The following is a 24,070-nucleotide window of genomic DNA, read 5'->3' as shown; positions in this document are numbered from 1 at the left end:
CTATTTAGCTATACTAGATAGAAAAACAAGCACATGAGATAGGTCAAAACAGGAATACAACAATTTTTAGCTAGAACTGTAACATGAAAGTCACAAGGAAAACAAAGAGCCATATTGAGATTTCACCTTACAGCAGGTCAACAGCACCTGTTAACCTGGTGAAAGGTGAAGAAATATATCACAAGACAGCCCAACTACATATTAAAATTTTGAAGAGCTCTTCATGCTGGACTTTGGAGCTCAGTTTGCAATTTCAGAAAGACAGAGGGAAAATTTTAACTACTGCTACACTAAGAAAATTTTTGTTTGAACAATATCTCCATTAATATGCAAACAAAGGTGCTGTACCCTGTAAGATGGCTGCACATAAAGACTGACATGATTATATATAACTATATATTAAAGAGATATCTATATCCTACAGATTGAAAAGTGCCCACTTTATGGCACAGTTTTGGAAGCGTATTCTCACCTAATATAATCAGAGTTTATAGGCTTTGTTACTTTCTTCATAGTGTCTCTTTAAAAAGAAAACAACAAACAACTCAAAATTTAGCAGAATGCTGCTTTGTTTTTCCCTTTTTCTTCAAAGTTTGAAGAAAATGACAGATAACAGCGTTTTTGCAACAATTAAGTTCTGTGAGGGCATCACACTGACAGAAATTTGAGGTTTTCGTACAGGTCAGATAAAAACTAGCAAAACGTACTCCTTTCATTTACACCAAAATTCCCATCCTTTCATTGATTTAAAAGATGTGCAAAATTTAATTTTTCTTTCAACAGCAAGAAACATGACAGCAGAAAATTGCTATGGTCAAGCCTGCAATTAGCGCAAAAAGTGCAAGTATTTGGTCATGTGAAGAGCATAATTTAATTAAACAGGCTATTTATAACATAGAAAAAGTTTGCTAAATGTTTTACCACTATAGTTTCACCACTGATGTCCAGACTCAAACAGGAGAAGCAGCAGAACTCCATTACCTGACTAGATGGAAGAATTCTACTCCAAACTCTGTACAGAAGTCAAAGATCATCTACTGTACTGAGAAAATATAAAACCTTCTGGGGCACTGAGCAAAATTGAAAACCACACAGAAATTAAAGTGATCTTTCATTCTGGAATGAGAATGAAAGAATGAAAAATGATCAGGCCTCTGTGGCAGATAAAAGTGCAATAGCCCTGGATGTCAGCACAAAGTGCTGTACTGGGAATTGGCCCAGCCAACTTCACACCACTCACAGAGGGCTGGTGGAAAAGGGAAATTTGATCACTGTTACTTTTATATATATTGTATGTTTCTTCTTTCACTACCAAAATTCCCTATTTCTCTTTCTACCTCATCAATACCTTCAGATGCAAAGCAAGAGTACTTACTCACTGAGAGACCCTATGGACAGCAGTTGTAGTTGTTCTGTTCAAAAAAAAGAATGGGGCAACTGGAAGATCTGAGGAATTACTGTGGGTCCAACAGTCAGACATCTTGGCTGAGAAGGGTGTGTTGAGAAAGCCCAAGCTGCATAAAACACTTGGATTATGCCAGACCTGACAAATCAGCAACTGCATCCTCTCCCAGCCATCTGATAAGCATCTGTGACAGCTGAAAATACTGAGAGGTCAGATGATGATGTCAGACTGAGCAATCTGGGTTCTCAGTGCAAAGAAACTCAAGAGTTGATGCTGCACAGTGTTTCAGATTCAGGAAAGACAACATTTAAAAGATTACTTTCCAAACCAAGAATAACTGCACACAGTGCAAGATTGGTCATTTTGGCTCTTATGATAAAAAGAAATGCACCACTGGGCTGAAATTGGAGAACTGCTATGAAGAGAGATCAGAGTTCCCTTACTCAGTACAGGCAAAGGGGGAAATGCTCCTAGTGGACAAGGAACTCAAGACAGACATTTTGGGATCCTTGGATTATCCACAGAAAACATCACAAAGATAGGGAGATAGGTAAGCAGGAATTCTATCACAAAAATATAACCACTGTTGTCACCACAGAACCCTTAGAAGCAAGAAATCCTCAGCGCTGATAAACCACACTAGTACAGCAAATACAGCTCAAGTGGTTGTACAATGCTACAGAAAGAAAGTGCCAAGAGGAGTTGACATGGGAATGCAAGCAATGAAAAGAACAGGTAAAAAAAAAGGTCTTGCTGCAAAGCAGTTTAGTTCATAAAGAACAGAACTGCACATGACTAGATCAAAGCCTTAGCACTACTTGGATAAAATCTAACATAAACCAAGAGGCCTGACAAAAAACCCCCCAACAAACCAAGAGCCCACACACCTTCTCTCCAGCTTTGAAGAGAGTAATTTTCTCTTCAATGAATGAAGGAAATAGATTTTATTTCTTTCCATTATTTTGTTCAAGACAAAGACAATAAATAATGCCTTATAAAAGTGATTTGGATTTACCCAAGTGAGTGAAACAATTATTTCCCTCTGCTTACATGATACAGTAATATAATTGCAACATTTATATTGCCCTGGAAAGAGACTCCTAATTTGGTGTGGCAGAAAGGCAAATCAAACAAATAAGAGGAGGCACAGATTAGCTTGTAACCAGGCAAAATTCAGAAAGGCAAAGGCTTGCACCCACACAAAACAGAAGTTTCTCAAAGTAACTGCAATTTCCTTTGCTCATTTTTAGTTTAAGGAAAGTACATTTCTTGATTAGAGTGCAATCACAACACCAAAGCCGCCACTTTGTGAATCAGAACTGGCCTACAGCTATAATTACTATAAACTGAGGAAACACTGGTCCTTGCTTAGTCAAGAATGAGCAAAAGTGCACAAAAATATACCTTGTACATTCAATTAATGTGACTTTCAGTCGACCTTCTGTCAACAGAAAATCCTGTATACAGAGGTCTCGATCTTCATATTCCTCAGATGGCAATACTTGAAATGGAAAAAATGGCTTGAACCTGAAAAATACAGAATAAATTTCTCTTAATTCAAATTACACAAATAATATGAACACACAAAATTATAAAAAAGGTAACAGGATGATAATTAATCTTTAACACTATTTAAGAGAAATACTGCCATTCCTACGTATTCATTGGTCAAAGGGAATGAGTAGGAGCTACCAAAGCTTTTTAAATGCAGCAGACTGAACAATATAAACAATGATTGCTTCACAGGAATAGACTGAGTTACATTTACTAGCACAGGAAATTCTGAGAAAGTGGGAAGCAGGTAAAAATCACACAGTATGTTTATGATTGCAAATACGATTCAATACAAGAGTCCTATTACAGTAAATATCTTCCCAGGTCTTTAAGTTCATCTGAATAAACATCACAGCATAGAAAGATGAAAATATGCTATGACCCTAAAACTTCAACTTTTTATGACAGTGCTGTTGGTGCACCCTAATGAACATTTCCCTTTAGTTACACAGATTGAGTCTTCTCCCACTTTGTAAGAAACTTTCAGTTGCTCTTCTTAGCCAGTTTTCTCAAATAAAAATAAAGATACAGGTATTCTAAATATTTGCCCTTACACTTTATCTCCCTCACTGCAGCATGTGATTCACAGGAAAAGCAGTTCATGTTCAAGATAACGTGTGTAAAACACTGACTATCTCACCACATAATTCTCTCTTTTGGATTAGAAAATGCTGAGTTATAAATACCAATTTGGTTTTTAAGTGATAGTGCTCCAGTGTCAGCCCCTATCTGAGGGAGGGGAGGAGGAGGAGAGGCTGCACAGCTGCAGCCTCATCACATGGCTGACACACACAGGCAATCCCAACTGCAAGGGCCACAACCTCGCACAAAGGAAGATATCACAGCATCTGTACTAAAGTTTTTGAAAAAAAAAACCTCCTACAGGGTATTCCTTCCTTCAGTCTTTATTTATTGCTCTCATTTCCTAGCACTGCCTTGTGCTTTGGTTTCCATCCTCTGTCACTGACACAGCCTCCCAGCGATTATTTGTGTGGAGACTTACGAATAGCAGAAGAGGAGCAGCACAGCCTGCAGGATGTCTCTGCCATTTCATAAGAAAGAAGTCTTTCATAAGTACTGTTTGCTCAACCATCAGAGGCATCTGCTTGTCACATTCAGAGATCACAATATGTTCAGGAAACAGTCACATGGAGCTGAACTGAAGAGTTTCAGAAACTCAAATAAATAATTAAGTGTCCTTTAACTGTCAGCACACACTTTGGGAGGGAGCTCCATGCTCTCTGATTCAAGACGCTCTGTTTCTGTATGAGCAACAGCCTCGTACAGAGCCATGAGAAAGACATTTCTTTTGTTCTCTTTGTGAATAAACACAACTCAACACTCCAGCTATTTTCCTAAAATCCAATTCAACTTCAACTTTAATTTGGTTCCAAGTTTCTCCCTCATTAACTCCTTCATGAAGAAAACCATTTTGAAATATGTCACATAAAAATACTCAGTTTTAAACACTTTTTTTTTTAAAGTCTTATGCATGACAAATACAAGGCTATTAAATCACTCTGGCCATGGTTTAGGTTTATGAGTATACCCCAAATAACCCAGTCAAAATATGCCCTGTGAATGTACTGACTGGTCTGGTATTTTACTCATAGTTTTCCTTTATAGTTCTTGAATTACTAAAGTAATAGTAAGCATCACAAGGGTAGGAAAAAAACACCAAGATGACCCCACTATTTTGACTCTACAGAACTTAGTACCACTTCAGGGCCTGGCCACCTCCCCACTCAGACCCACCTCATGTTTCTCACTTTAAGCACATGCAATGGTACCTGCTAGGAATGATTTTACTCCCTCAAAATACAGGCTTAGCTCAGATTTCATTAGGCAGAAGAGTTAGGCAAACAACCTGCAAAATAATGCCAAGTTTTGAGTGAATAGGTACTTGTAGGTTTGAGGATTTTTAAGCACTAATAAACTACTTTTCAATTAGTACCAGCAACTGCCAATACGCCTGTTCCTAAAACCTATTAAAAAGATAGTTTTTCACGGGAGTATTGAACGCACAACCACCATTCCGAGCTTCAGTAACTTACTGAAACAAGACTTCTGGCAGGGAAAAATGACAAAGAAGAAGATAGAAGATTCAATAGGCTACCTTCAGCTCTTCCAATTTCTGCAAATACCATACTTAAAAGTGTTGGTATTTTGAAGGCATTTCGCTTACATATGCACACATCCTGCAGCCTATTTAGCAAGAACACAAACCTGGACAAATCTATCTTAAATACTGAAAGAACAAACCAGAAGAGCAAAATAACTGATTCCAGTAAGAATGCAGACATATCCACCTACACATTCAAACCAAAAACATCATCCTCAAGTGACTTCAGAACAAAGTGTTAGTACAGCACACACTGCAAGCCTTTGCTGCAGCACAGTATAATGAAATAATCCCCAGCAAGCCATTTTCCTTGCTAGATTAAGACAATGTTTACTATATTTTTGATTTCTATTTTGAAAAAAAAAAAAAAAAATAACAAATTTATACAACAGTGAATTAAAGGCAAAATAATTCTAAAACACCAATACAGTTATATGCAATAATATGCAAAACACTTCGCAGTGCATGCAGGACTTTGTGCAGCACTAGTTAAACTTCCTACAAATATGGGATTAAAAGGCAGTCTCAACATCATGTTTAATTTACAACAAGCACTCATGTTCACATTCTTATCGCCACAACTAATTTGCAAAATCTTTAGCAAAAAAGGAACACATAACCCATTTCCATAGCAACATACAAAGAGCTAAATATCCCATATTAAATGCATTTTTAATGTTTGTCAGCTACTCTGAAGCCTTCCAAATTTATAATAGCACTTATCTATTTAATTTACAGAGAGTTTGTGCATTTCCAAAATTAAACTATTTCCTGTAGATTTCAATTACATATTAGGGAACCGAACTGTTGTCAGAATATTGAAGTGCAAGACAACACTATTTATTTGGAAAGACTTTCCCAGTGGGATTTGGTGAACTAATACAGACCCAGATGGGGAGTGCTGGTAACAGGGTGGGACGGTTCCCTTATGTTGTAAAGCCATGCACAGGAAATCCATGCTCTCAACAGGGACAGGCAGCACAGTTCTCTCATCTTTTTCCCCAAAGTAGGAAAAGCCTGTGAGCTTCCCCACCTTCTAAAAGCAGGGCACATGTTCTTACAGAGCCATCATATCTCTCCTTTTGTTTGGCTGGACTGCAGCAGGCCAGCAATGGATGCTGTCTGCAGAAAAGTCTTTAGAAGTGCCTTATATTAAATGCTTATAGTGCCTTTTCAACTTGTTTTTAAATTACCAGAGTTCCCTCCACAAACTCATCTTATTTGTCTAAAAGTGAAATTCAGACAGCACACTATTAAGAAAATGCTAGCTAAAACCTAGCATTAATATGAAGAGGAATACCCATCAATCAAACTTCATGTGAAATTTTAGCAAGTGAAAAAACCACAACCCTACAGAAGCAATATTTAAAAGAAGCTGTAGAGTAGCAAGTGTTTGTTAACAAACATTGCAAGATACAAACAGCAAAAAAATTCTGCTTCATGCAAGGAATTAGTCAGATGATTACACTGAAAGTAATTAAGATAAAGTTACTCAATTAATATATAGGATTAAAGGTGTACACTAAAATAGCACAATACTAAGCTCTTCCACACACAAAGCACAGCAAAAATGTTTCCAGCCACTGCAGGCAGTGTCTCCTTCACTTGAAGGACTTCTACACTCCATTCGTGCCAGACTTCAGAGTCACTTCAGTGGCTCATTTGCTCTGCAGTGACTCATTCCCTCTCACCACCGCCTCATCAAAGTCTAGATCAAAAGTGTATCCAGAAAAACCCCAAGCAAATCAACCTTATTCTCTTCATTTTGAGTGCTTTCAGCCCTGAATGGGGGGAATTCTCCCTTCCAGTTGCCAGTTCTGGGAGCAGAACTCACCTACATGGAACAAGTCTGTAATTCAGTGATTTAAGTTTTAAAGATGTCTGACCCACATTGCTTTTAATTTATATTCACTATTCTGTGATGATTGCTTTGTAGTCCTTTAACCAACTTTTAACAGAAAAGAGAACAGAAGTCTTTTATACCTTAGTTTAATTAACCTATTACCTAAATTAACTGGTCCCCTCAGTACCTACTTAACAATATTTTTAGTTGCATGAGGAAATCTATTGAGAACTTAAAAAAAATTGATTTATCTGGTATGATAACCATATGCTTCCGTGTCTGCTCATTGCATCAGTTAAGAATATACACAATCACAGTAAAAAAAACAATAATAAATTGTTCAGAGCTAAACAGAAACAGGATCAAAATTCAAAAGCTCTCAGTACTCCATCTCCTACTTGGGAGAACCAGAAAGTCTTACAGTTTCATTTCTAAGTGCAGGAGCAGGTGGGATTTCGTAGAGCTTTTACTCAGAAGTAAGAATATTTTTCTAGAGTAAGTTATAGAAAAAGCTTTAAATTATTCTCTGGTTTTATACAGTAAGTTTGGTATCTAAAACAGTGTTTAAAATTACTGAACATCTGTTTAAGAGCACATTAAACACTTGCACAATATGAATCCCAGCACTACTCTACTGACAAAGATCAAACGTTTTCAGGTTTAGGAATTTAAGTTACATTTGAATATCAATAAGAAGCAAAAAAAAAAAAAAATTAATCTTAGAAGAACCCATCAACTAAAAATGCAAGTATCTTCAGCATAGGACTACTTCAAATGCATTGCAAGTCTTAATTTTTACTTCGAATTCTAGTAGAGCACCAATTCAGTTTTGTAAATGCTACCGTATCTGAAGATTCTAGTATCTAAAATGCTGTTGAAAGAATAACAGCTGAATTTATTTTCAGTTTGGGGAGTAATCAAAAGGTTCAATTAACTACACAACAGAATTGAGTCATTTTTAGATTGCCTTTTTCACCTGAGTCACAGAAACACAAGTCAGGCACTTATAAAGTGTGTAAATTTCAAAGAGTCATTGAGACCAGATATTTTAAGATACAAACAGCCCTCTATTCTTACACTGTGTGTAATTTAAGATGAAGTTTTACTTCTACAAAAAATCTAAAATATTACAATCCACTTCTAAAAAGACATGATCACCTTAAGATTTAAAAATACTTACCAGCTAACACTTATACTTGTCAGGAATTATATTGTAAACAGCTTATATCATTTTTCACACTGAAGATATAAAAATGGAGCTCATCCTTACTTTGAGCAAAAAAAAAAAAAGTAGCAGTACTGGTTTCTTTATAGATTTTGTTATACATTTTACAAAAGCAATTCTCCAGCTTTCACTAATTTCTCAAGGAATAATGCTACTGAACTGTGTCAGTATTCACACTCAGGGGACTTTAACAATTCAAATTATGGTAGGTTTCTATAACGAGTTATGGTAAACTACAAATCAGATCTAGTAATCCACCCACTGTCTTACAGGATATTCTGCCACACCATGTAGGAGGCTCATACACACAAGTTCTCAATATACAAACAGTGCCCTTTTCTTCCCTTCAACCAAGTCCTCAAAAGAAAAATAAAAAAAGGCAAGGATTTTACTACTCTCTTTTTTTTCTTCCAAGAAGTTTCACAGATTCTTAAACTACAGTCTTCTACCTTCTCAGTAATTCTGAGGTATATTTTGAATCATACACTCGAGACAAGACACTTCTCAAACTTCAATTTGTTCTTGGCTTCCACAAGAACAAATAAAAGAATAAATGCAAACAACTTAGTAACTTCTTCAAAAAAGACAGTAGATTTTTTCTTGCTTATATGACAGAAATTGCAAATACAACGTGGAGAGTCTTAACAATATGGTTTTACTGCCTGGATTGAAATAGCCACAGGTAAAAAACAAATCTTACCAAAACTTCTTTCTTATCAGCACAAACCAGATCAACTTGACCACGTGCATACTTTTTTGCATTTCAAGAACACTAGCTTCCCAAATCCTAAATTCCAAAACTACTGAAACAGCTTAGTTAACTCAATGTAGTCAATGCCTGTTTGATCCCTGAGTTTTCAGGTCCTGTTGATTCAAATTAAGAGATGAAAATCCTGCTGTAATTCAGACAGGATGAAGACAAAATTTCCCTGTCTAACCAAAAAGCCTGAATTGTTGTGGCTTTGCTCCAAATGGGACAGAAAACACAGAATGTGCTTATGTTCACATAGAGCTGAAAGAGAAGTAGGTGTGGTTTAGCAACCAGCTTTTAGGCATTCAAGGAAAACAGCAGCAGGAAAAAGCCAAACAAATAACAAAAAACAGAAAGTACACACACAGAAAAGCAAATAAAAGCCAAGCCACCCCAGAAGTCTACCTTTAGCCAGCTGGATTAGAGATTGGTCCCAGTGACTGATGCTAGGCAAACATTAGCTTTTGCTCACTTCAGCAGTATGTTCTCCCATAAGGAAGTCTCAAGCCTCTACAAATAGCACCTGTCTGCAATCCCAGTTATAGCAAAAAGATGATGTTCTGTGAGAAGTCTAAGCTCTGAACACGACTCAGTCATTAAGCTGAAGAGTTTTAATCCTCTGCTCTAAACCCTAGCCTATATCCATGCGGAAAAAAGGGACATCTCTCAGGCTGCTTAGACAGAAAACAACTGTCTCACTGATGAAAGCAGTCTCTGACAGCTGTAAACCAAAAGTGAAAAAAACATTTGTATCTACTGTGAATTCTAGGCAAGAGACTTCCCAAGGTTTATCCTCACTCCTCCAGTTAGTTTTAAAAATGCTCGAACTGCAGAAGATTCTCCTCAATCTACATTTATCCAGTCACTTCTGACAAGACAGAAGATGCTCCAATTCACTGCCTGGGAGCTCAGGCTTCGTAGTACCATTTTCAAAGCTGAGGTGACTGACAGCTCACCCTGAAGCTGTAAACAGCAGCCATTATGGGCCTGGTTTTTAGAGAGCTCAGGGTCTGCAGTGGTGGGGAGGGCACACATGGACCCAGGGACACACCATGGCCATGTACTTGCCAGCTGTCCCCCAAGCAAAGATGACACCACAGGGCAAGTCACAGCACTTTATTAATAGACCCATACAGTAAACAGGATCAAATAACACAGAAGCTCAGTCTGGACATGACCTGTGGCACCACTGTTGACAGTCAAACACAGGAAGGGTTTGTAAGATTAATTAACAGGAAGGATTCCTGCCCTTTCCAAATCCTGCATCCCTCATGGCAAGTTACAATTAGGACTTGTGATTACATTTGATAGAAGCAGCTGCTCAAATTAGTATAACCTTTTCCTACCAACCTCATTAGAAATTTGAATACTTTCTCTAATTTGCTCCTCATTCAGAGGAACAGAGGAAAAGAAGAAACCATCTGAGTTTTTGTAGTATTGTTTTAAAACAATACCACTGACTAACACTGCTGTTCCCACCCCACCTCCCTTTTTAATTCACTGGGCTCTTTCTTTGCTTGGAAACACTAGGCTTTGTTTTGTTTCTTCTAACATGTGGCATCAGGTTTTGTTAGCAAGTATGCAGTTATTCTTAAAAAAAAAAAACCCAAACCAACAAAAAACCACACAGCTGTTGAAGTTTTCTGAGTCATAACCCCTGGTTAATTACTTAGGAACTCTTCACCAAGCCAGATCATTCAGAGGTGATCCAAGCACCACCAGGAAGCCCTGTGCAAGACTGGGATCTTCCATTTCTACTCTTCCTATTTGAGCTTAGGCAAACAGGAATAATGGTTTAATAATGGTTTAAGCCATTTACTACACAAGTGACTACACAATGGGTTACCTTTAAGATACTACATATAAAACATGTGACGGGTATTTTTCACAGATTTAAGCATAATTTAAAGCATTTTACATATGTGGTAGTAGTTATGACCAGTACTACTACCTTCATTTCACTTGCAAACAACACAATGCCATTACAAAAGTAGATTGTAGTATTTGTACACATTTCCTTCTGAGTGAGCATTTTTCATAACAATGTTGCCATTGACACTGATGCAGGAAAATATCCTGATTAGCATTAAGTCACAGTTAAGAAAGTCAGAACGAAGTATGTAAGTGTTATGATTTCCATTGGATGTCCACAGATAATTTAAAAATATTGGACAGAAAGAATTTTTTTTAATTTACATCTCAAAGTGTCCCTGTAAGTTTTTCAGCTAAAGCAACAAAAAATTGCCAAAAAATTAATTCCCAAGTGATTATCATAATCTAATTTTATGCTAGTCATATCTGGCAATTAATTACTGTCTTTGAGGACGTGTAACAGTCTGATTAACTATCATCAGCTGATCACTGTAATACACACTCTATTTCAGACAGAGCTTTATGACATCTGGTAAGCCTTCAAAAATGTGTGAACTGTATTGCTGTAGTAGAATTCCTGTATTTTTCATTATATGAAACAGCTTTAATGGAGAGGGCTGGGGACTCTGGTCCTCACAGGCCATTCTGCTGAACTCCAGCAGCACTGAACAGGGGAATTAAAATGTTATGAAGGTAAGTTGTACCCCATAGTTTTAAGGCTAAAATGAATTAGAGCAGCCTGTAGGGGAAAGAAAATACCAAACTAAGTAGCTCTCCAGAGCCCAACTCAGGGTTGAACACAATTTCTGTGGGTTTTTTACCTCACAAAATGTAAGGTTTTCCCTCTCTTTCTTTTCTTGTCTGCTATGGCCAGCATCTCCTGGCAGTTTGCAGAGCTGTGTTTGGCCACAGACAGGTCTAAAACTCTGCCAGGCTCCAGCTGGGTCCTGCAGCAGAGTCCAGGGCTGCACAAGGGTAGGAGTCCTTCCAGAAGGCAGGGTGCCTAGGGAAGAAGATGCACCTTAATGGCCTTGGGCAGGTGTGATGTAGGAGTCTTCATCATCACATTGGATTATTGCTTTTTTCTGGATGAAAGCATGGTTTGAGATCATCATCCAAAGGTTTTTGTACTTCCACAATTCAGGGATTTTAGCAGACTGGGGTGACACAAATTATCTATTAATGTAACCTAATGTGGGTCGCTAATTTCTCACCATACTCATTTTAGAAAATAAAGCTTATTAATCCTAGAAGTTGAGTCAAAGTCTTTGACTATAAAGAAAAAATAATATCAAGAATACTCAAATGTTAAAACTGTTTTAAATCAAGCAAGCAGGAACATGAACTGTAAACACAGGAACAGATTGGGTGACTTTAGGCAATCTCTGCAGGAATGCAGAATAAGCAGTTTCCCACAGAAATCCAGAACATGAGAGCACTAGCTCCAATAGTGAATCCAGCAGCTTGAGACTGAGCTTCACCAGCACTGCACTGTTCTATCCCACTAAAACCTACTGTCCTTACCCAGGCTGCTTTTAAGAGCTTTCTGATCAAGTGTCATTTGCCAATAAAAGATTAACTGCTTTGTGCATTTAATACATATAAATAGGTTAGACAAAAAAGACTCCTACATTTTTACATCAAATGAGCTACTGAGAGATGTATTAGCTACATATCTTTACAGGTAAATTCTGTATCTTTGTTCCTTGAAGTAATCTCCTTCAGGGAAACCCAGTGTTCAGTTCTGTGTGGCAGGTAGGGAACATTAACCATGCTACCTATGCACAGAGTCTAAAAATTATAATACAGCCTGTAAAAGGTGGTTCAGAATAGCCCAATTCCAGTGCCTGAACACACCTACCTGCTTCAGCGGGCAGGCTCAGAACAAAACCCAGACATTTCTTAGGTGCCTACAGTTCAGTAAAGTGATTAACTCCTATATGATTTATATTTTGAAAAAAGTTACCTTTCAAAAAATAAACACTACTACTGCTTAGTTCATATTTTATTCATATGCACTGAAAGCAACACAAATTAGGACAACTGATAAAAAGATCCATATTTATTTTCACTGAGCAGCAGATCAGTTCAAGATCAGAGCCCAGATGAACAGAAACATGGTCTCAATGCTGGTGAACAGGAAACACCATCAAGTACTAAATAAATCTTAGCAGATTTTTCAGTCTTTATTCACTATCCACATGAAAGTTCATTGCAGGACTAAGATCAAGTAACTTTTAAATACAAACCAGCAAAGGATTAAATGAGGTAATTTTCTTTTCATTATTATTGCACAGTCTTTTATATATTGTTGCAAGGAAGAAAAGTTGAAGGAGGTCCTATTTTTGTGTCAGACCAATTAAGCTTACTGGATTTCTAGCTGCAAGAAAAGGCAGATACTAATCACCAACACTTACTCCTTTGTGTCTTCATCCATCTCCCCCTCCAACTGAGATTTTTTTCTCCATCCCTGACTATACCTCCCAATTTTTTCCACTAAACCATCTCAAGTCAGTGATGTGTTAGTTCCTCACCCTTGCAGGTAAGAATAGAAAATGTAAGATTTGTTGACTAACCACAGAAAAAGTCTCACTCTTAAGCTGAAAAGAATGTCACCTGTATACTGGGAAATGTCTGGTATGTAGCTGGTCACTCATTAAATCTGACTTTACAATGAACAAGTTTCAAACCGGCATTCTTTCAGAATTAAATCCTTCCAGTGTGAAAACTCATGAAGTGCTGGAGCTGGGGAAGATGACTAAAAATGTTTCAAAACCCTTAGAACCAACGGATTTGAACTTGATAGCTACATAAGATTTACATACATACATTGTACCATATAATTTCATACAATGTGAAGAAACTTGTACTTAGTGACCCTCCAGAAATTATGTATGCCTCCCAAAACAAAACAGTAAAAAGCTCCGCACTACAAAGCTCCCTTGTACACATGTAGCACCCTTGAAAAAAATGAAAATATTTGCTGTTCTGAGGTTTGATTGTGTTTATTGTGTGTCAGGTTGCCTACAGACCCATTTATCCAATTCCTGTAAGACTAAGAAAAACTGCTTGTCCATGCACTACTAAGATAATCTTTCAAGCATGAAACTACCACCTACAGACAGATCTACTGAGTCAAATTATCACCACTTTGCCATTAGCAGAATAGTCTGTGCTGGCATCATTCAGGGCAGTACCTCTGGGACAGTCTGCAAATCACAGTGCTGCTTTACCATCAATTTTTGCAGAGCAGAAAAGGACTCAGATCCCGGAGGCTTTCTTAATGCTTTTGTACATTGGAAGATTTTTGTATCTAGAACAGGCATGGCCTTAAAAAAAATAAACAATAAAAAAATCCAACAAATGACTCTTCTCTCCTTTCAGCACCAGTAGGAATGAGAAATTCAAACAGGAGTGTCTTACAGATTTAACTAGCAGAGAGATTCATATCAATTACAGTAGAAATCCAGTCAAAAAGAAAATCTCTCCCTTTGCAGCAGCTACAGAGAAAGGTCTCTGAAGCAAAGGCATGCTCACAAGTCCAAGCTCTGATTATTTCTGGTACTCCTGTATATAGCCTCATCATATGAATAATACATACTTCTTAAAATTTTATAGTTTTTCAAATACCTCCATTTCCTCGTTATGAAGTAATTTCTATTGTAAAACACATTTCAAATCAATAGCTATTTACATGACTTCCAGGCTTAAGTTTTGCCAAAAATAGGAAACTACTATGTAACTCTCAAATTGACTTCTATAATGGTAAATAAAAATAGTCTAGTCTAATTGTTCTTCCCAGAGAAATTCAATATAGCCCCAGCTTCCAAATAAAGCATAAAACTATCTAACATGACTAAATATAATGCAAATGATCAGTTCTAAGGAAAATTCATGTTGGAAGCGACCAGAGGAGGTAATCTAAACACCCAATATAGAAATGGTAGAAGCAATGCTTTGTGAGAATACTTCTAAAGAAAAGAAAGTTATTCCCCTCTGTGGTAGCATGTTAAAATTATAATAATAAAAAGTTAAAATAAAGCAAATATAGTCTATCAAAGCAGGCTAGTATCAATACAAAATATTCGAGTTTTTTAATGTGACAAACTAAGAAACAAAGTGTTTCTAAAATATACAGAACTGACCCACTGCTCAGGCAACACCAGCTCTGCTTAGAATCTGAACGGATGAACTTGCAAGATGTTTCATTCAGGAAAAAAAAAAGCAGCTGTCAGGTTTTTTTACATCACTGCTTAAGAAATACTCGGAAGTTAAATTCTGGCAGAAGAAGGACTTTACATATACATACCAGGCTTTGTATCTTCATTATGGCAAACTGCGTTTTTATTGCCTAGAAGGAACCCAAAACCCAAACCTCTCCAAAATTTAAAAGCAAGATCAGGAGCTGTGCAAAAGAGCAAAAATACACCCAACTATTAAGAACAGGCTGGACACCACACAACCAGTGTAAACTTGAGGTGAGGGGGCGCATAGCAAGGTTGTCACCATAAGCAGCTTAATAAAAGGTTAATGAGCAAGGTACAGCTCATTAGAGAACTAACACAGATGAACCCATGACTACTGCAACAGCACCATCAAGTAAGGAGACAGACACCTGAAATAGTCCTTACTTTGTGCCTCTAAATCCTAAACATGCTATGGCAATGCAAGGGACTGCAGCTTAGCGTTAACCATCTTAATAGCCACTATTAAAAGGACAAGATAAAGTTAAAACCAACATGAACAGTGTCTATAGCATTAAAGAACTGACTGTGTATAATGAAAAAACAAAAGCTGAACTCAGGTCACAAGATAAACCCCGCTTCCTGCTGATAGTATTCACTGCCCTGCTCTACTAAAAGAAACCTGTGTGAAAAATCCAGCGTCAAGTCAAGCTATGCAGATGCAAGACTGACTGAACACAGTTCTGAAAGTGCCAGCATGAAAGATTTGGGGACAATAAGACAGCCAGTGGGTCAGTGGCCACTGCAGAACACCAGCAGTTCACATCACAACCAACCAACAGGGAAGTCAAGGCTTTCCATGCTCATTCTCAAACTCTACCCACTGGTCAATGTATCTTAGCACAAAAAAACCCGGTAATTTAAAAAGTTAAGTCAAGTCAAAATAGAGTTTGGAGCATTTAGAGTCAAATAAATGATACCTGCAATTATTCATTACAGCTAGTAGTAAAAAAGAAGTAATATTAACTTACAGTTATTTTGTTTCCCAAAAGTGCAGTAGAACTCATGTATACCAGAGAATAAAAAAAGTTGTATTAGATCTTCCCCACATCTGAACAAGACACTGTTCTGACAGACCAAAATATTTGCAGAAAAGCTGTTTGCATTTCTGTTACAAAACAACGAATACATTCACATTAACTATAAAATATAACTATTGCTATTATCAATTGCATAAATCCTTTATCAACGATGACAAAAAAAAAAGAAAAACCCAGCCTACCATTCACTGGATTTTACCATCAGCCTTACATCCATTTACTCAAATTCTACTATACAAGATAGCAATTCCATTCAATGGTAGAGCAGCTACAAAATAGGGTGTTTTGCCAGACGCAAACACATTTATTAAAGAGACAGAGAAAAGCGATTACATGCTATAAGAGTTAAACACAAATTGCTACTTATTTGTTTAGACATAAAGTGCATCCCTTCTTTTTCAATTAGTAGACAATTGCTTTTATGGAGAAAAAAAGTGCATAAAATTCTAGACAAACTTTAAATGCACTAACTAGGCTACAGTGCCTTTCCCTAGAGACTCTAAGGAGTACAGCAGGAATGCAAGATGCCTTTTCCTACTTTCAAGGTACAGTTATGCAGATCACACAAAGTCAGTCCTAGAAATGGACGATACAAAATATGATCTTACTCATCAGTGCTCTGCTGCATAAACTTTGTATCTAACTGGAAAGAATACAAAGTACTTGTGTAGTAATTTGGCTGTAGCAACAGACACTACACATATGAAGACACATTTTTCTAATACAGTATTTTATAACTAAATAACAGAGGAGGCCAGGATCTGTAACACAAACTTAGCTACACGATGTTCAAAATCAACTACTGGCAAAAGTTCTCTTCATCTGCCATCCACTACCCAGTAATAACCTCGAGAAGTGGCCTAATACAAAAGCCAAAGAAAATGGCATATTTTTATATGCTAATTAACACCTTGAAACAAGATACAACTCTTCTGTGGGCTTCAGTGTGGAAGCCAACAGAGCAGCAAAGCGCCCCTTTTAACCAGATGAAGAGAGAACTCCTCACACTCCAAGTGCTTTTGTTTACAACGTTGTAATCACTGCTATTCAAAGATTTATTTACAAAGTTACTTGAGCAAGAGTAGGGACACACCAAAAAGGTTTTGAACTACACATGGAAGCAAATACTGACTATGTACTTAAAGGCATATATGCAATAGGAAAAAATTAGGAGAGAATAATCACGTTCCCTGTAGTTGAGAAACTTTTAAGGTTTAAGTAAGGTAACAGGTTATTAAGCAGTTGAGAAACTCCTGACTTTTTCGTATCTATTCTTTGCTAAGAAATATATTAGCATACCATAACCCCAAATCCAATGTAATCTTACAACTCTGTTTAAAGCCCCAAGTTTTGCGTCTTATCAGCAAGGGACTTGGTTTTCCAAACCAGTTCTCAGTAACACCTGAACTCTCAGCTCTGCCACCACCTAAGAGTATATTGTTACTATTCAGTTGTTATCAAGTTTGGGCATTCACCTGCCTAAACTCATCTGGGACATGCTGGTGAAGAATTTGTACTTTTAGTCTGTATTCCACAAAACCTTGGGCTACTGTGGACAGTTAAAAGTTCCCACCTGAAGCTTTAAAGGCCATGTTATGGACACACCTGGGACACCAATGACCCTGTCTTCCTTTCTTAGGACAATTCCATTCATGTGCAATGAGCTTAGTGTCCTGCCTTAATGCCCTGCCTTAATGCCCCCTTCACAACACAGGGGGTTGAAATGATATGTTCAGTACATGGCATAAAATGTAAAGGTCAAAAGCACCATATCAGAGTTGGACACTGTTTCACTGAACACACTAGGCTACCAGCCACTATGTAGTGTGGAAATCAGCTATGATACTGCATTTTACTCTGAAACACTCATAAATTCCCAACTCCTTTAACTAGAGAGAACACTTTATGTTAAAAGTTAATTCTTCTTCATTTTGTAATTCTTTATGCTTCATGTATTATTCTTAGTGTCAGTTACCTTCTATCCTCACACTTCTCATTTCTGTCTCAGGCTCTGCACTCTGCATCTTTCCTTATTTGCCTTATTTGCCCTTCCAGTCCCTCACACATGCCTCATTCATTCTTTCTGGTGGCAGAAAGTTTGAGAAACACATGGAAAACTTACTACCTCCAACTAAATAATGAAAACACCTTCCTGTCCCCATGCATCTCTCAGAGGCAAAGTGAAGATGCCCATTTACATCTGCTGAAGGGGAGAAACACATCATCACTGGTTGCACAGGAACCCTAAAAGCTGGTCTAGGGAGTGCAAAGTTCATTTGTTCTTTCTAGGTATGCTGGGAGTGCTGACTCTGCACCACGACTGTGCTATCACAGCCTCTCCTTCGGGCTCTGCTCCACAGTTTACAGCTTCACTCTCTACAAAACAGTAAGAGAATGGAAGCAAACTTGCTCTTGACAGCATCTTCCCTGCTGTCCAGGGATTACTCTCTTCTGGAGAGCAATTTGGTACCTCAAAATTTGAAAGGACTACCACACTACCTGACAAAGCTACTTATTGCCCTGACAGGGCTATCCAAATCCTGGATATTTTAAAAATCCACTTTCGTGAGAGCTCTTATAAATTCAATTTCAGGAGAACCAGCTGAAAAGGCTTTAAAAATTACATCACTACAAGGTTAATTACACTTCAAAATTCAAATGGGCATTTTCAGTTAGTCATCTCTCACGAATTTCAGGGAAAAGGCTTATTGCAGAAGAATGTGGTAAACAAAACTGAAATCCTTACTTAACACATAACAAAAGCTACAAAGCACAAACAAGAGAGAAAGGAAACATGGCATCCTACGAGTGGTAAGACACAACAGAAAGGAAACAGTACCTGAACAGTGGTAAGACATTCGATATCAATATCAGAGGACAGAAACAAAGCACATATGCCTCTTGCCACTTCTGCTACAGAGGTATCACTGCACATTTTATTATATTCACTATATAATGAAGTCTGTGCTGCAGTGTGTGCATTTGTAAAAGAAAACATACTATAATAAAAAACCAACCAAACAAACAAAAAAAAACCCATTAAACAAAAGGTCCCCCAAAGTTTTACTTACCACAGTAGTGGCAATATTTCTCTTATCAACTTTTAGACTTCCCCCCCAATTACTAAAGGAATTAAGCAGACCAGAAAAGAAGCGTACTGCCCATATCATGGGATCTCAAAAATATTCCTTAGAGAGTGAACTCTACCCTTTCTTATATTAAGTAATAATCATCTCACCTCTATAGGTAAGCATAAGCCACAAGTCTTGCCCTGGTGGCTCACCAGTGGCAGAAGCTTGGGAGGACACCCCAAACCCATACACTCTCCATGGAGACATCCTCCTACCTCTTCTGAAGAGGGATATCATGATCCTATTACCACACACCTAATAAGACCCCAAAACTTTTTATACACATTAATTCTGCCACTTAGTTACACCCAGTTGAGGGCATGCCACAACCTCACCGTGCAATGGCTTCTCCACCTGTTATAAATGGAAAATGATCCTTCCTTTCATGGAAAGCTTCTGCCAGCAGACAAGCAACGTACCATGCTTAATACCCATTAACAGCAAAGCAGCAATTCTGCTGCACACCACCCCAAGTAATGCTGAGGATGCAGGACAACTCACCTGATTTTATAATTGGGTAAGGTGTGCTTGCGCTTAATTACTTTCTTGAACTGGTTCACTATGATGGAAGTGAGCTGAGGCATGGGCCTCCCTTCAAACTGAGACTTCACCTCAAAGAGTATCACGGGGTCATCCATAAAAGAGAAGAACCAGTGCGTGAAGGGCAGGCGCGTGAAGACCAGCTTCAGCTTCCCCATCATCCGGGAGATCTTCACGAAGAGGTAGGCCGACTTGCCGAACACCAGGTCAGCGTCGATGGCCAAGTGGAAGCCACCATTGTACTCCAGGTCTACCTCAAAGCCCAGCTCCTCGGGACAGCCCTCCCCATTGCAGATCACCGGCCGGATGAGCTTCACGGACTTGAAGACAGGCAGGACATCGCCGAGAGAGACCTCCCTGAGGCTGAGCCCCTCCAGCACCTTCCCTGTCATCTTGGCCTGGAGCAGCTCCTCGAACTCCACCTTGATCTTCTTGATGACCCAGTCCCTGACCAGGGCAGTGTCCCTGAGCTCCCTGAAGAGGAAGAGGAAGATGGCATTGAGGAAGTGGCACGTCTCCTCGCGGGAGGACGGGTCTGGAGGGGGCTCCGGCTGCTGCTGCTTGGGGCCGGGCTCGGGGCCCGGGGCGGCGGCGGGCGCAGAGGCCGGGGCCGGGCTGGGGGCTGGCTCCGCCGACGCCGGGCCGCCGGCCGGCTCCGCGCCCTGCAGGTATTCCCTGAGGCCGTGCTCGGGCGCCACGCGGGCGTAGACGAGACCGCCGTAGGCTCCGTCCGCCCCGGGGGGCTCGGGCTTCTTCCTGTAGAGGAGCAGGAGCTGGAGCAGGAGCGTGAGGCAGCAGCCGGCCAGCGCCGAGAGCAGGATCACGTACAGCAGCGGCATCCTCGGCCCTCCGCGCTGCCCCGGGCGCACCGCCCTCACCGCGCCGCCGCCATCGCGGGGGTCGCGCCCGCGCCCGGCCGGCGTTTAACGGCCGCGGCCGCCAGGGGCCGCCTCATCCGGGTCCCCCCCCGCCGCCGGCCGCGGGGCGGGGCGGGGCGGGGGCGGCGGCGGCAGCCAACCAGCGGCGCCGGCCCCGGCCTCCGCGCGCTCCTATTGGCGGGATCGGCGATCGACGTCATGGCTCCGCGCACCGCTGTGGCGTCACGGCGCGGCGGGCGCGTGCGCGCGGGGGGGAGCGGCGTGGGCGGGGCGGGGCGGGGCGGGGCGGTGGCGCGTGCAGGGGTCACCCGCGGCCGTGAGGGGCGGCGCTCGCTCCCGAGAGCGATCCCGGGGCGCGCTCCCGATCCTCGCTCCCGAGACCCGTTCCCACGGCCCGTTCCCTGAGAACGCTCCCGGGGACCCCTCTCCCTGGCCATCCCCGAGACTTGCTGCCGGGGCACGGTCCCGGGACCCTCTGCACGGCGGGCCGTGCCCGGTGTCGCGGTGCGGGCGGGGTGTCCGGGGCAGGGCAGGCGGGGTGGGCGCCCCGCTCTCCCGGCGCCGTTCGGGCGCTGCGGGCACGGGCGGGGGACGGCGCCGCCCGCGGAAAGGTGACCGGGGTTGGTGGCGCTTGGTCGCCCGAGGAGCAGCGGGGGGCGGTGGCAGAAAAAGGACGCTGAGCCTCTTCAAAAATCGGCGGCGGGTGCGGATTGTTTCGGTAAAATTGTTCCGGAGAGCGGCGATGAGATAAAGTCTGTTTTCGTGGGCGTTGTGTGACTTCCTAGAAACCTCTTTGTTTCCTGCTGATGAGAGATGCTTTTAGCACATTAAAAAAAACCAAAAAAAAAAAACCTCCCTAGATGACATTTTATCCAGCTCTGCTATTATCGGTGATAAGATATAAATCTGTTTCCGGCCCCTTCAGCTATCTACTTGTGCTTAAAAGTCGTCATTGAATAAATGAGGTAAAAAAAGCCCAACCAAACCTATGGAGAAAAGGAACACGAAGAAAAGAAAGCTGAGAGCTTTGCGTGGTATTTCAGCCTGTGATGTGCATGAGATCGCTGCTGTCCTGTGGGTAGGACAATCAAGGACAGAGGTTTCTTTTAGGACAAACGGTGTCTTCGATGAGATCACAGAGGAAAGGAGAGGAGAGGAGAGGAGGGATCTCACTGCCCAGGCTGCCCATAACCCTTTCAGGGAGGTGACAGATGTACTCCGTGCATGTGGCACGGCCAGTGACACCCCATCAAACTGGGGACCAGGAAGGATGCGCATTACAGCATCGCTTTAAAAGCAGTGAGTGAGGATAGAAAGAAGAAATGTGACATGAGACAGGGCAACACCATGCAGGAAAAACATGTGACTCTTCAGAAAGGGTAATTTTGAACATTTTGAGAGGTTAGAAGAGCCATTGTATTCTATTTTGGTTTACTAAATTGTCATAGAAAATAACCATATTTTTACTGGAAGATATAAACATGCATCCAAAAGAAACCCCTGTTCTTCTAATCCAGCAGACTCATTTAAAGGCCAGATCAAAGCTGTATATACTGCTGGGGAATGTACTATGTCAGCTGTACACTGTTTTTCCAGGTGCTTCCCTTTGTCGGGGGTAGTCTTTTCTTTCAGTCTTGAAATGGAAGTTTTATGATTTCTGAAAGGCAGCCACAATTGAGACAAAAGTTACATAAATGATTAAGCTTGTTTTTTACACCGTTTTTTATGTTTAGCTAAATACCTAGCTAAAACTTCTCAGATTATGTTATATTTTAATAGAATAAAAGAAAGCTCATGCTCACATTGGTGGCTGTTTTTTTCCCCAACCTCCAGAACTGCTTAAAAATGCAAACAAGAGGAGAAGAAAATGTGAAATTTTATTGCCAGGAAGATAAAAGCTCTCTTCCCCATCCCCCTTCATAAAGTGTGTGGGGTGGGAGGATTGAAAAGCTCTTAATGATGTAGTGCTGTGGTTTGAAACTAGAGATTCAGAGTATGAATTTTTTATGGGTCTTGTGACTGAAAGTTGAAATGCCTGAGTGTTTAACAGAGCACTTCTATAGAAATACCAGAGGTCATTAGTCCAACATTTGAACTGCTCTGTTACGGGCCTTTACCGTGGCTAATACAGGCATACGTGGTAATAGTGGAAAGGTTTGGGATTTGCAGCTAAATGGCTTTTCAGATAAGGACTAATCTATTCAAAAAGGCAATAGCAGCCTTGCTTTTGGGTCAGGAGGAACAGCAGGAGGATAAAAAAAAAAGTCATGTTGCAGATGTCTCAATTGAGTATTTTCTTCTGTTAGACAAGCAGAATAGGGAATTTGGCACATTCTGTGCACCTGATGGCAGCTTAAGAGCCTCTGAAATGTTCAGCTCAGTAATCGCTTTTCTCATTCCCTGGGAACGTTTTCAACAGGAGCTATGTTATCTTAAAAAACACGTTATGAAGCAAGAATCGGGCGTGTTTTAGCATTTTCAATGAGAATGGGAGAATGGAGGGAAATAGCAAATGTGGTAACGTTAATACAAAATGGTTGTGCAAAAATGTTATATAACACAGGATTGAAATAAAAGAAAAAAGTATTTAAATTCGTCAGGTAGAGGAGAAAAAGAAGATTCATCTTAATACCATCTAAAAAGGGCCTTTAAGAGCATATTTTACTTTGGCTTCCATTTGGAAGCTCTTATTTGCATTTTTTGGAAGTCTAGATAAATAGAAAGGTTTATGTAATCTCAACAATTTCACCCTGGTTACACAAAGCTGTGTAGAATGTACTCAGTTGTTTACTCTTTGAATAGCTGGAACTTATTAAATGGGACACAAGACATGCAAAATAAAAAAGCCTATATTTATACTGGTCTTTTAAAAAAATACTAGGAAATAGCTTATTAAAAGGGATATTCTACCTGTATTTAAACAAGGAAGATACTCTTAATTTGTAAATCAGTTTAGGACATGATGGCAGCAAATCTCTAAGTGTAGAACTTCAAAATTAATTTCAACATTTTGTGGGAGATTGCAGCAATGACAGTGTGCAAAGATTGCAAAATAAGTAGAGTTCCTTAACTGATAACAGAGCGCAAGTAGCATAAATTCACAGAAGGGATGTGTTTGAGGCAATTCTCCTGTTCTAAGCAAAGAGTGGTGGTGCCTTGGGAACATTTGTCTCAATTCATCTCACTCATGCCTGATCCGAGGATCACTGGGCTTTAGGAGAGTTTTCAGTAACCCCAGGCAGTGTAGGACCAGTCAAAGCTGCACACTTTAAAGTTCATGTTGTGGCACCAAGGAAAGAACCATCCATATCACAATATTGGAAAGGCAATTACAGATGGGGTGGGTTTTATTTTTTTCAAAATTGCAAAGTAGTCTAAATGATTGTTTTTCAAAGCAGGATGTGCTGGGTTGTTTTGTAATGAGTGGTTTTTAGTAATTTTCTTCATCACTGGACTGGAATTATT

At 40.0% G+C, this 24,070-nt stretch overlaps 1 protein-coding gene across 2 annotated transcripts in view; it reads right to left on the bottom strand.

Moving 5' to 3' along the window:
* Positions 1–20,669, bottom strand: part of PDZD8 (PDZ domain containing 8) — a 53,499-nt gene extending 32,830 nt beyond the window's left edge. For both annotated transcript variants that reach the window (XM_032116053.1, XM_032116054.1), the window contains exons 1-2: positions 19,689–20,669; positions 2,810–2,932 (exon numbers count right to left, since the gene is read on the bottom strand). In XM_032116053.1, coding sequence (XP_031971944.1) covers positions 2,810–2,932; positions 19,689–20,566 — 1,001 coding nt within the window. In that variant the 5' untranslated portion in view covers positions 20,567–20,669. The remainder of the gene's footprint in view (positions 1–2,809; positions 2,933–19,688) is intronic.
* Positions 20,670–24,070: the final 3,401 nt, after the last annotated feature.

Source organism: Corvus moneduloides, chromosome 8, assembly GCF_009650955.1.
Source record: "Corvus moneduloides isolate bCorMon1 chromosome 8, bCorMon1.pri, whole genome shotgun sequence".
NCBI lineage: Eukaryota > Metazoa > Chordata > Aves > Passeriformes > Corvidae > Corvus > Corvus moneduloides.
Note: the sequence above shows the minus strand (reverse complement) of the source record. Positions and strands in the feature narration are given on the sequence as shown.